Source organism: Acinonyx jubatus, chromosome C1, assembly GCF_027475565.1.
Source record: "Acinonyx jubatus isolate Ajub_Pintada_27869175 chromosome C1, VMU_Ajub_asm_v1.0, whole genome shotgun sequence".
Taxonomy (NCBI): domain Eukaryota; kingdom Metazoa; phylum Chordata; class Mammalia; order Carnivora; family Felidae; genus Acinonyx; species Acinonyx jubatus.
The window spans coordinates 4,053,212-4,066,014 of NC_069381.1; the positions used below are offsets into that span (position 1 = coordinate 4,053,212).

The following is a 12,803-nucleotide window of genomic DNA, read 5'->3' on the forward strand; positions in this document are numbered from 1 at the left end:
AAATAAATACCACGGACTACTGCACCAGCAAGAGACATTTTACGTTTTCAGCCTGTGGGGAGCCCAGGGTAACCGAGCCTTAGAACCCTGCCCTTTCTCTCCGGGTTCCAGGACGTCAGCAGCTCTGCCAGACCTGACACTGAGATGTGACCGCAGCATGAATGGACCCTGCAGAGGGAGGCCTGGGCCACAGCTCAGCATCCCCAGTACGCAAGCTTGGGCCGAGAGGCCGGGACTCAGCGGCGCTCACCGGGTCCAGGGACATCGGTACACAAAGTCCCCTCCGGACCCGAGTTCCAGCACCAACTCCCTGTAAGAGGCTGAGATTTGCCTGGAAGCTCGTGGCCTCTGTCGCCTCATTGCTAATCTCCCAAACCTCAGAGGTACCTGGTAGCAGCAGCTGGGGGGCTTGGGACAGACTGAGGGTCATGTCCTCTCATGCTGCCCCGAAACCTCCAAGAGCTGACCCCCTTGTCGTTCCCCTGTGTTCTCTGAGAGTCCTGTCTACAGAGCTCATAGGCAGAGCTCAGAAATGACCTGTGTCAAGTGGAATGAGCCGACTTGGACTGCAGGTGCAGCAGTGGCCCCGGAAGATGTCTTAAGCCCCTGAGCCTGTGAACTATGTGACCGTCCGTGGCAAAGGGGCTTTACAGATGTGGTTAGGTTAAGGATCCTGAGATGTGGCGACCAGCCTGGACTATCCGGGGGGGCCCGATGTCCTCACAAGGGTCGTCCTAAGCAGACGAGGGGGCAGGAGCGGAGGGTCAGAGAAATGCTACCCTGGTGACTGTGGAGATGGTGGAGGGGCCACAGGCCATGGAAGGCAGGAGGCCTCTGGAAGGTGAACAGGCGAGAAACGGATTCTCTCCCGGAGCCTCCGGAAGGAACGGGCCTGCCCCCTGCCGGCTCCGTGGTGTTATCCCAGAGACCCGGGTTGGACTTGGACCTCCAGAATTGGGACACAGCAGGTTTGCTGTCCCAGCCATCACATTTCTAGAAGCAGTCACGGCAGCCACGGAAAATTAATACAGCTATCCACGCAGACGCTACGCCGGGTGACTTGAATGTAAAATCCAGTTTCTTGGGGCCGCTACTGACACTGCATTGTTAGTGACTATAAAATCAGGAGGGTGACACTTATAAAGCTGAGAGCGTATTATTTTGAAAGGGTCTTATCGTACATTTGTAGCACTTAACGTGACATTTCCATGTTTGAAGCAGGATTCTACGACAACACAAAGAGTCTAGAAACGTGAACGAAGTTCCAAGTAAAAACAAATGAATCCCAAAGACAATGGGGCCAGGGTCCCGGCAGCCACACAGCCCCAGACCCAGTGGGCTTCTGAAGGGAAGTCAGTTTGCTGCTGCATCCAGGGCCCGGGAAGTCAATACCTGTGTTAGTTTGCTAAAAAGTATCCAAAACGAAGGGACGGGACTGTCACGACTGTCGACTGTCTTGTAGTTTGTACGTTTCGGCCGTCCATGTGGCGGTGCAACCATCGGATAGATATCGAACTGAAGCTGGAGCTTCTGTGAAATTCCTCTTGTGAATTCCCAGAATAAAGCGGAGCCCCCTGCGTACCACCAAGAGGTGGGCCCTGCCCGGGGAACCCCAACCAGGCCCCTGAGGTCTGAGCGGGTGTCCCTGCAGATGGCATGCAGAGAGCACCCTGGGACCACAGGCGGCCTCACGGGGAGGCTCTGCACCCAGATCTGTAGTGAGCCGCGGGGTCGTGGGGCCCTGCTCACGGGGGCTCTGGGGCACCCGGCTTTGGGCTGACTGTCTATATGACTGTAGGATTGATGGAAATTCCCCCCGGAACGTCAGACACCGGGGACGGAGTCCAGAAGGTCCAGAGACCAGCACTGCCCAGAACTTTCGGCGATAGTGGGATGTCCTTGCTCTGTGCCGTCTGATGCGGTGGCTGCCGGCCACACGTGGCTACTGAGCACTGGAAATGTGGCAGATGCGACCATTTTCCATTTTGCTTACCTTTAATTAGGAGGCAAAGAGCCATGTGTGGCCAGCAATTGTTGCGGGAGACGCACAGGTGGGCGCTTCCCCCCCCACCCCAGGCAAAGCCCCCCAGGCAAAGCCCGACTGGCACCGGAGGCAGGAGGCTAAGGTGCCTGCCTCTGTCTCAGTTCAGTGGGAAAAGGGCCCCGGGCCAAGGCCAAGGCCAAGGCCAGTGCCAGGGGCCGGACTCCCCTGACAGCGAGGACGCTCAGCCACGTTTTCGAGAGGCTGGAGAAAGCCAGGAGGTCCACGCACAGCTGTGTGGGCCGGCTGCCACTCGGGCGGCCGAGGGAGCGTCAACAGTGAACGGCGCTGCACGTGACTGTTCAGGGGGGAAGCTCAGCACCGCCGAGGTGATGCCTGCGCCCGGACGCCTGCCCTCCCGGCTCTGGAAGGGAGCAGCCCTGCCGCACGGGCGGTTTCCGGATCGGAAAACTGGGGATAAGTATAGCTCCCGGGCCATGGGGCAGGCACAGCATACGCCCCACCAAGCAAGGCGTAAATCACCCTTGCGACCCCAGCTCCTCTGTTCCCGGAGCAGGGCTGAGCCACCCGGAGTGGCGAGGCCCAAGGGGGCCGGCAGGTGCCCGGCCCCACCTCCCAGAGCCACTGCCGCCGCAGCGCAGCGGGGCCTGCGGGGATTCGGAAAAGAAAACAGAGGATAAGAAAACAGAATAATACAAAGTTGCTCTTACCACAGCTGCGGGGCTGCCAAGCACTTCAAAACGACAAGAACAGCTCAGCGCTCAAGCTCCAAAAAGAGCAGCGACAGTGTAGCTTTCTCAGAAAAGCACGGACATGGCCAAGTAACTTTGGCATTTCTTACATAACCGCTTTGCATCCCAAAGCATTTTCTAGGCGATCCCTCACTTCCCACCCAAGAGTCTGGGGACGTGGCTTCTGCACAACACAGCTCCAGCTTCAGGCTTTCCTGCCCACGGCTTCCCAGACCATGGCATCAAAGGTAACGATGTTCCTCTTTTACTTCCCTTCACAGCTGTCTTGGCATTCTAACGTCTCAACTTAAACAAAAAAAAAAAATCAGCAATGGAGCAAGGGACCCTATAAAAATAAGTCCCCGGGGACCGCTTTTAGACGCCTGACCTCCAGAACCGTAAGAGAAGGCGCGAACCTTCTAAGCCGCTGGTTCTGTGGTGAGACATTACAGCAGCTGCAGGGAGCTCACAAACAGGCCGCGTGCCTGGCTGGCAACGTGTCGACAATTCTGGGCTTTTCTCCACTGCGTCAGATCAACCTTCAGAGGGTGGGGGACGCCCCTCCCGGGGGGGGGGGGGGGGCGGCCTCTTACAGCTGCGTCCTCCAGGGCTGTGTGTCGCAGAGATGCACGGTGGCACGGCCCCGGGGGCTGGGCGCTGGCTGTGGACAGCGGCCACACCGTGACCACAGGCCTGGGATGTCCACCGACTCCGTCGCCTACATGCGCCTTTTCTGTGAAATATCAGTACTTAAAAAATGGTCCTTGGGGGCACCTGGGTGGCTGAGCCCCGTTAAGTGTCCGACTCTTAGTTTTGGCTCAGGTCCTGATCTCACGGTACACGAGATGGAGCCCCGCGTCAGGCTCTGCGCTGACATCGCAGAGACTGCTTGGGATTCCCTCTCCCTCTCTCTCTGCCCCTCCCTGCTTACTCTCTCTCTCAAAATAAAATAAACTTAAAAAAAAAATAGTCCTGATGCTGATCTCATTTCACACTCGACTCAGGAACGAGTTAGTTCAATGCCCAAGAAGAAGGAGGGCAGTTCCATGTTCTGCACTATAGTGTTGCCATTTTGTCATTTCCACACGTCTGGGTCTTGGGCCTGACCCCACCTCCTGCCACGCATGGGAACGTCGCTGGTCCCTCCTCTGTTCCGGGGGGCTGCCCTCAGGTGTCAGGTCCCCGGGCTGTGTGCTGACTTTACCGCCGTCTCTCGCAAGGGAAGGACTCACATTCATGTGGGGAAAGGGGTAGTGTGGGGCACAGATTTTACCCACCTCACCATTTTGTGAAAGGGGAAGTGAGCTAGCATCTACCCGGAACCAAGCTGTTAGGAGAGAAAGCATTGTAACGGGCCAAACAGTGGCACCCCAAAAGGTAAGTCCATTCAGAACCTCACAATGTGACCTTGCTGGGAATAAGGGTCTTTGCAGATGCCCCAGAGTCAAGGATCTCAGGATGAAATCCTCCTGGATTCTCTGGGTGAGCCTCACATCCTGAGACAAGAGTCATCAGAAGAGAACAGGCAGAAGAGAGAGGCCACGTGATGGTGGAGGCAGAGGGTACAGTGATGTGGCCATGAGCCACAAGCCACCAGAGGCTGGAAGGGTCCTCTCTTAGCCCCTCCGGAGGGGCCCTGCCCACACCAGGACTGGGGACTTGGGGCCTCCAGACTGTGAGAGAGTGAACGTCTGCTGTTTGAAGCCCCAGGTCTGTGGTCCCTTGTGGTGCAGCCCTGGGACACACACAGCGCTGTGCAGAGCACTGAACTCCGCCCCGGCCCTGGCCGTGGTGCAGAGGGCTGGGTCCCACGCTGCCGGCCGGCCTGGCTCTCCCGGCCCCCTCCTGGTAGGGCGGAGGAGATGTTGGATCACGGACAGCAGGAGCTTGGAGGCTGAGCTAGAGCCCCACACGTTTGGACTTCACGGGAATCTCAGCAGGTTTGCATCAGAAAATCAACGCAGAACGAGCGGGAATGTCAGTCTCCGGTCCCCCACAGCGAGCTCCTGGCACCCCTGGATTGCCTACAGCCAGCAGGGCCCCCCCAGCCTCACGCTGCATGTCCCCAAGAAAGGAGCAAAGAACGTGGGAGGACGGGAGCCCGTGACAGTGGCCGCACCTGCAGCGACCTCGGCCCCATGGAACTGAAGACAACGTGCGCCCATTCCGTCCCTGAAGCGGGTGTGGCCCTGAGCTGTCAGGACGGAGACCTTGCCTGGGTACATCGCTGCGGGCTCTCCCACAGAGGAGCCCACAGCTTCACACGGGGACGTTCCTCCGGAAAACAACAGATAAGGTGTGACAGCGTCTAACAGCCCCTGGAGGACATTGGCACAGAAACAGACCAGACTCCATCACTGCTGGCTTGGCCCACAGTCCTTGACGCGCCAAATGAGACGTGACCCGAGAAAGCAGAGTGACCTCTCCGCTCCCCAGGGGCGGCACGGGCTCCAGGCCAGGGCTGGGACACCAGCCAGGGGCCCCGGACAGGGACTGTGGGGGCTCAGCCCCCGAGGGTGCAGCCGGGCGAGCCCACGCGGCCCACCCCTCACTCTGCCCGCTGGAGGAAACCAGTCCAGAGGAGAATGTCCTGCCAGAAACTACAGTTTCTGAAAATGAAGACTGTTTTCTCTGCGTTTTGGAATAAGCGTATCTTTTTAGAAACGGAGAGTGTTCGTCAAGGCAACGCACACACGCGCTGCCCCAGCCGTTGCTACGTGAGTCTCGGAAAGCACTCTCTGCTCCAAGTAGAGCCCACGGTGTTCCCTGAAAATTGCTAATTCCTACGGACCAGATGCCAATCATTCTCTGTCCCCAAAAGTTAATAACCCTGGTCATATAAGGGCTTGAGGGTGAAGACGTGGTCGGTGGCGGGGGGGGGGGGGGGGGGGGTCAGCCTTCATTCTCTGGAGGCTTCCCTAGCTGTGGACCACATCTGCCGAGCGGGCTGATGCTGAGCAAACTGGCTGATTCTCTAGAAAAGTCTCTCTTCCTGGTCGGCGGTTCTCAAAGGGCACTCAGGAGACACTGAACAGAGCAAGGTCACGCCCGTAAAGGTGTCTTCCACCATGGATTTTGAAGCGGCATTCAACAATGGGGTTCTGGTTGCAGGGAGGAGTTCTCGAGAGAGGGAGGCACGGCCGCACACCACACCCGCGGCCCACGGAGGACAAGCCAAGACAGGCAAGGCTGCTCGCCTGGGGTGAATTCTAACAGGGCGCTGGGGTCTCTGTGGCAAACACCTACCAGTTACGAAGGGATTCTGCAGAGGAGAGGGAGCGGCACCGCAGACCTTTTCCCTCCCCTCAGAGCACCCAAACCCAACTCGGCTACGCTTAACGTGCTCCCAGCATGTAGGGCGGGCACGCGCCGCCCCCGCCCCCCCCATTCCAGGACGTTCACTCGCTTGCTGTGTTCTGCGGGACAGAGCGTGGCCGTGCTGGCCCGGGGCCCTCCAGGGTCAGTGAGGCCTGGGGTGGGGGGTGGGGGTGGGGGGCACGACAAGCACTGTTCCGCTCGCTCGGCGGCGTGCCTGTCATCACCCCCCACCCCCACCCAGGACCGGTCTGACCCGACAGCTCTCCCCACGAGGCTGCAGTCATAGCAGGGCCGACCCAGCATCAATGCCAGGCTCTCGCAGCCCTGCAGCCAAGGGCTACATTTCTGGGGCACGGAGCCTCACCTCGGAAGACAACACACACTGAAATCACCGTGTCTCGGGAGGGGACGGCCGCTCCACACCTGCAGCAGCAACGCGGGACGAGCGAGATGAGCCGGCTCTGTCTCCTGTGGTGGCAAACGCACAGGGAGACAGCAGGCGCCGTCTGGGTGGCGGCCGAGTCGCTGGGCCTGGGGACAGGACGAACCCCAGCTGTCCCGGGTGGTGCAGGCGGACTGGCCCAGGACTGCGGTCCCTGGGCTTCTCGGCGCGGATCGCGCCACTACTTACATCAAGGGTTATTCCAACACCAGAGGAAACGTGCACAGTGGCGTAAACTCTGCTGGCAACCGTGACCAGGACTGTGCACATAAGATGATCAGAGGGCTCCGCTCGCAGAGCATTTTCGGAAGATGGGTTCACGGTGCGCTTGAGTAGGATTAGGGCCCCCAACACGAGTTATAAATAAGTCTATCAGATTGAAAAGTCAAACGAGCAAATCCTAGCCTCACGGATGCAACTACAGGAACAAAGCACAAAACTCTGGCTTCCTGTCTCTCATGGCAAATGGGCGGACACCAGGGCGCTGGTGACACGGGGCACGAACCAAAAGCGAACCGGCAGAGGGAGCCCGACAGCCAAAGGCCACCTGCCTTCCGTCAGCAGAGTCCCGTTACCTTTTCTGATCTTGTCGTGAAAGTTAATGGCGTCCACAGAAGCGGTGACTATGTTGGTCTTGCAATGACGTGCGGCCACGATCCCAGCCACCTCGTCCATGAGCTTCATGGTGACACCTGCATGGAGAATGGCCACATGGCAGATGAGACGGGGGGAGGCTACTTCCCACCCCGGGAACAAGTCATAAGAGACAAAGCCCTCCCGCTACCCACGGGCAGGGCCCGTAGCCGGCGCTGGGCCGGGCCGGGCCGGGGGTGCACGATCGGGGCATGTTGAGCTCATGATGTAAACCTGGCTTCCTTGGGAGCTCTTGAAAATCACCACAGCTGATGGCCTAGGCCGCTGACAAAACGACGATCCTTTCTCTACCCTCTACAGAGATCACAGTCCTTCGGGAAGGTTTTGTTACCAAATCCACCAGGATGGCCGCACCCAAAGTCAGATGCCAAGTGAGAACGTGGAGAAATCAGGACCCTCGCGTATCGCTGATGGGGACGGAAAGGGCGTAGCTGCTTTGGACACAGCCAGGAGTTTCTCAAAAGGCTGACAAGAGTCACCATACGACACAGCAATTCCACTGCCAGGTATGCACCCAAGAGAACTCAAGGCTCGCGTTCTCACAAAAGCTTGTACGCGGATTCCGTGACAGCGTTACTCACAACAGCTCAGACGTGCATCAGCTGATGACCGGATGAAGACAATGTGGCACATCCATAGGATGGAATATTATCCAGCAGGAAAAATAACCCGAGCACGGACCCGCACTACATCACAGAGGAGCTTTGAAAACGTGATGCCGAGTGAAAGAAGCCGTCCCAAAAGACCAGATATTGTAGGATTCCCTTTACAAGAAAGGTCCAGAATGGGCAAATCCAGAGAGGCAGAAAACGGATTAACGTTTGCCTAGGGCTGGTGGATCGGGGGGAGGCGGGGAGGGACTGTTAATGGGTATGGAGCTCCTCTTTGGGGGGATGAAAATGTTCTAGAATTGACTGTGGTTTGATTGTGTAGCTGGGAACACACTAAAAATCAACGACTTGTAACTGCGGAGTTGTATGGCATGTGAATTCTCAATAAAGCTGTTACGTAAAATAAACAAGAAAAGCAGGCTCACAGAAGGTCAAGCTGTCTTCAAAACCTCAGGCTGCAGACATTTGCTCACTGCCATGCTTTAACTTGACGGGATCATGACTGCACAGCCGCTAGTCTCCCCATCCCCAACTCTTGCCCCACCCCCCGTACGATACATCATACTTATTTCATACTTAAACATTGATTTTTTTTTTTTATTTTGAGAGAGAGAGACAGAGAGAGCAGGGAAGGGGCAGAGAGAGAGGGAGAGAAAGAATCCCAAGCAGGCTCCATACCGTCAGTGCAGAGGTCGATGGGGGGCTCGATCCCACGACCCTGAGATCACGACCTGAGCCGAAATTAAGAGTCAGATGCTTAACCCGCTGAGCCGCCCAGGCGCCCCCTATTTAAACATTTAAACCGTGTCTTGTCTTAGACTGAGCTACAGGAGATTGCCAAGAGTCAACCATTTTTGACCTACAAAAGCAGCAGAGTGGTATCTATCAGAAATCCTAGAAGGCTATGTACATTCACCCTAGGATACAGAACGCCTTCTAAAAACCCGGAGAGAGGCAGAAAACAGACTCTATCCCACTCACGAAAGCCAGGCTCACAGGGGAAGCGTGTTTAGGGTAAGGCTTACAGACTCGGATGCCAGTGGGGTCAGGCAGGCGATGTGGGGAGGAGAGGAGGCCGCTGCCCAGACCCGCCTACTGCCTCCCACCCCCAGGAATGAGGGGCCCATGCTACCAGCCTCCTGATGTTTCTAGGCAAGACTCAAACCCACACATTTATGAAGAATCTACCAATTTTTAAACATTGGTGACTAATTAAAACTCTCTTTACTGTGTGGGGAAAACAAAATATGATATAACTAAAAAGAATAGAAGTCCCTTCCGTACTGGACCAGAGGCCTCGCACCAACACAGACGACGCTACTTAAAAGGAACGTGGGAGACAGAGAGGGGCCCTCTGCCTGGGAGAGGAAAACCTGGGGTCCCGTATACTCTTCTCTCCACGTCTGTACATATTTGAGCATTTCCAGAACACAAAGGTTTAAAAAAATACATTAGTGTTCCAGATGAAAAACAATGCTTTTATTACCAGGACTTTTTAAAAGAAGGTACTGCTGTATGATGGTAATGATGAACGACCATGAGGAGTAGAGACTGAGCTGCGGCCTGCCATTTTAAAGGTGCCTTCAGAGATAACCGGTGCATCGATCTGGTTAGTCCAAGCAGGAAGGGATTGGTAGCCTCATTTTTCAAATGAACAACAGACGCTCAGACACACATTGGTCCGATGCCAAAGACTGCAGACAGAATGCTGGGGAAATGGCTCTTTTGAGAGGAAAGAACTGCCAGCACCAGGTTTTATCTCCACGCGACTGGGGCTGGGGGCTCCAGCAAGGCCAGGGAGCCTCAGGCCTTCGAGCAGCTCGGCTAGAAGGTCTGAGACAAGGGGTCATACTTTGCTTTGCAAGGAGTCTCCGCTGGGTAGAGTTAGTACTGGAAACAGACACAGGCGCCTCCCCTAAGCCCACCCCGAGGCTCTGGGGCTTTCCTACCCATCCCAGGGGCCTCGGCGAAGGTGGGGCAAGCCCAGGCGTCCCCAGCCCAGCACTCCAAGGAGGGAAAACACAACACGGAACCCGGGGAAGTCACGGTGCTTCTCAGCATGGACCGTGTCCCTGTGTGGGGGGAATCACTCAGCCTCTGCGTGAACCGAACTGCAGTGTGAGTGTGGCCCTGCAGGGTGGTTCAGACGGCCTGGGACTGACTGCCCCATCACCCCTGCCTGGTGGGGACCCTGGGAGGGCAGATCGCCCTCTGAGTCCCGGGTTCGGCTACCGCAGGAACAAGAGGCAACGACATCTTCACGCTGGACGAGCCCCGTGCTGCCCGGCAAAGCAGCTACCACTACGAGACGTAGGACTAGTGAAGGTCTGTGAAACTCAACACCTACCTAATTGGAGACTTTTTAGAGATCTGAGGTCTGAAAGAGACACAGAAAAGGAAAGAGAAGTGAAATGTCCCAGAATGTCAGGAAACAGAGTGAGAATCACACACTTTGCTCAGGGGACAAGGGTGGAGTCCAAGTGACAGCATCCCCTCACATGTGCGAACCACAGAGGGCACCGAAGCAGGTCTGAGACCCACGGACCGCCTCCTGACATGGTGTGGCTTCGGGGTGTGCACGCGTGCACATGCGTGTACGTGTGGGAACGTATGCACATGGGGGAGGAGCGTGTATGTGCACGCATGTGCGGGAGTTTACACATGTGTGGGCAGGAGTGTCTGGGAGTGTGTGTGTGTGTGTGTGTGTGTGTGTGCGCATGTGCATTCAGTTTTGTGGAGGGAGAGCCCACAGACCGAGTTCTCCTGGGTCGGTTTGCCTCACAAAGAACTGAGCTGTTCCGGGGCGCCTGGGGGGCTCAGTCGGCTGGGTGTCCGACTTCGGCTCAGGTCATGATCTCGCGGTCTGTGGGTTCGAGCCCCACGTCGGGCTCTGTGCTGACGGCTCACAGCCTGGAGGCTGCTCCGGGTTCTGGTTCCGGAGAGGGAGCTCTCTCTCTGCCCCTTCCCCACTCATGCTCTGTCTCAAAAACAAATAAACATTAAAAAAAAAAAAAAAAAAAAGAATAGAGCTGTTCCAACAGCTGGACAAGGGGCCCTGCTCCCTGGTTTTGAATCCAGAAGGCATTTTTCCATAGACTTACTCTAAGTACAATAAGTAAACCTTCCTTGAGCAGCCAACAAAAGCTCATTCAGTGTAAAGTATTATTGAGAGAGGCTGTATACGCCATGAAACACCAGGGCACCGGCAAAAATTTACACTCAGAAAATGCCGATCCCGGAGTCTAGGAAGAGTTGGAGCCAAGAACGGTGAAGAAGCAAGGTCCTGGCAGAAACTGGGGCGGGGGGCATCTGGGGCATTTTAACTAGGAGATTTCAGACGTCTGTAACAGAACGTGTATTATGTGTGGCTGTCCTTTTCTCAGATGGCGCCACCGCCGGGGTCCTCCTGAGGAGCCAGGGACGAGGAGGATTTTTGGGGAGGAAACAGAGGAGGAGACACCGAAGTCTGGCACGGGAGGTGGGAATAGAGTAGAGAAGAAACAACGATGGCGGCAGCAAGCAGCCCCCGCTCAGCACGCCGCAGTCCCACGGGCTGAGTCGGCCCTGGAGGGAGCCAACTCTGTTTTGCTCCCTGGTAAGCCCTCCGTAAATACTGAGCGCAGGAATGAATGAATGAACACCGACGCTCCCTGGACAGCAGCCCTGTGAGGTAGGCACATCATGGCCGCCAATTTTCGAAAGACACAGCACTCGCTTGGGGTAGAGTGGGGACCAGCCCCTGGTCACGGGGTGCCAGAGGTCACGCCACGCTGCCTCTCGATCCAGGACCTGCAACCCTGAGATTTGAGGCAGCATTCCCAACCGAGGCGGGATATGGAGAGAGAGCAAGACCATGGTGACAGGTGGGGGTGGCAGTAAAATTAGCGGGTGTGGGTGTGGAAGGTCTCGAGACCAGAGCTGCCAGCCGTGAGCCACCAGGCGGTGGCATCAACTTCAGGGTCTGGGGGGCGGGGAGGATGGTAGGGAGGCGGGAAAGGCAGGGTCTGAACTGGAAGTATGTCTGGAATGCAGGAAGTATCCACAACCAACTTCTTGCTTATAAGTCCGGAAAAGCAGAAGCCGTTAAGAATAAAAGAATAAATGGACAAAGGACGTACTCAGCTCCTTCAAACTGGGCTTTGGCCCAGTTTGCAGGTAGAGATTCCCCAAGTGACTTCGCGGTTATTCAAAATATTGCAGGATCCAGGGGCGCCTGGGTGGCTCAGTCGGTCAAGGGTCCGACTTCGTCTCCGGTCATGATCTCACAGTTCATGGGTTCGAGCCCCGTGTCGGGCTCTGTGCTGATGGCTCAGAGCCTGGAGCCTGCTTCCGATTCTGTGTCTCCCTCTCTCTCTGCCCCTCCCCCACTTCTGCTCTCTCTCTCTCTCTCTCTCTCTCTCTCTCTCTCTCTCTTCTCTCTCTCTCTCTTTCTCTCTGTCTCCCAAAAATAAATAAAATGTAAAAAAAAAAAAAAATTAAAAAAAAAATATTGCAGAATCCAGAGCATGTGTTGACCAGGAGAGGCTCCGAGCCTGGGACAGACTCCGGAGAAAGACAGGAGCAGCTGGGTGACCTCCTGCTCCCAGATGCCCCTGTCAGCCCCCAAGCTGCATCCCCAGACCATCTGTATCACATGTGACATGGAGGCCAGCACTAGGTGGGGACGTGCCTGACAGTGTCCCCGCCCAATTCGGAACCTGGTGTAGAGTGCTCAGGAAAGGGTCGTGCTGAATGAATGAATGAATGAATGAACGAATGAACGAATGAACGAAAGATCGCCAGCTACGGATCACATTCAACTCAAGGACACTGCTCCAGTCGGAGCCGTAGGGTCCGTATTTGGGTAACAGTCTGGTCCACCGTCACTGGCTGCTGAGACCACAAGGGCCCGCTTATCTGGTCCAGAGCCAGCTGTGTCAGGGGATCTGTCAGATAAGGCTGGTCTTCAAAACTACCTGCTACGTCTGCTGAGGGTGACATTTAAAAAGATAGCCTCCCCCTGACCCCAAGAGCTAGCATATAAATCTGAGCTGGGACAGCTGCAA

General features: G+C 56.3%; 1 protein-coding gene across 6 annotated transcripts in view; it reads right to left on the reverse strand.

Moving 5' to 3' along the window:
- The window catches only part of ACOT7 (acyl-CoA thioesterase 7), a 100,746-nt gene that overhangs the window by 20,986 nt on the left and 66,957 nt on the right, over positions 1-12,803 (reverse strand). For all 6 annotated transcript variants that reach the window (XM_027060583.2, XM_027060585.2, XM_027060582.2 and 3 more), the window contains exon 7: positions 7,069-7,185. In XM_027060583.2, coding sequence (XP_026916384.2) covers positions 7,069-7,185 — 117 coding nt within the window. The remainder of the gene's footprint in view (positions 1-7,068; positions 7,186-12,803) is intronic.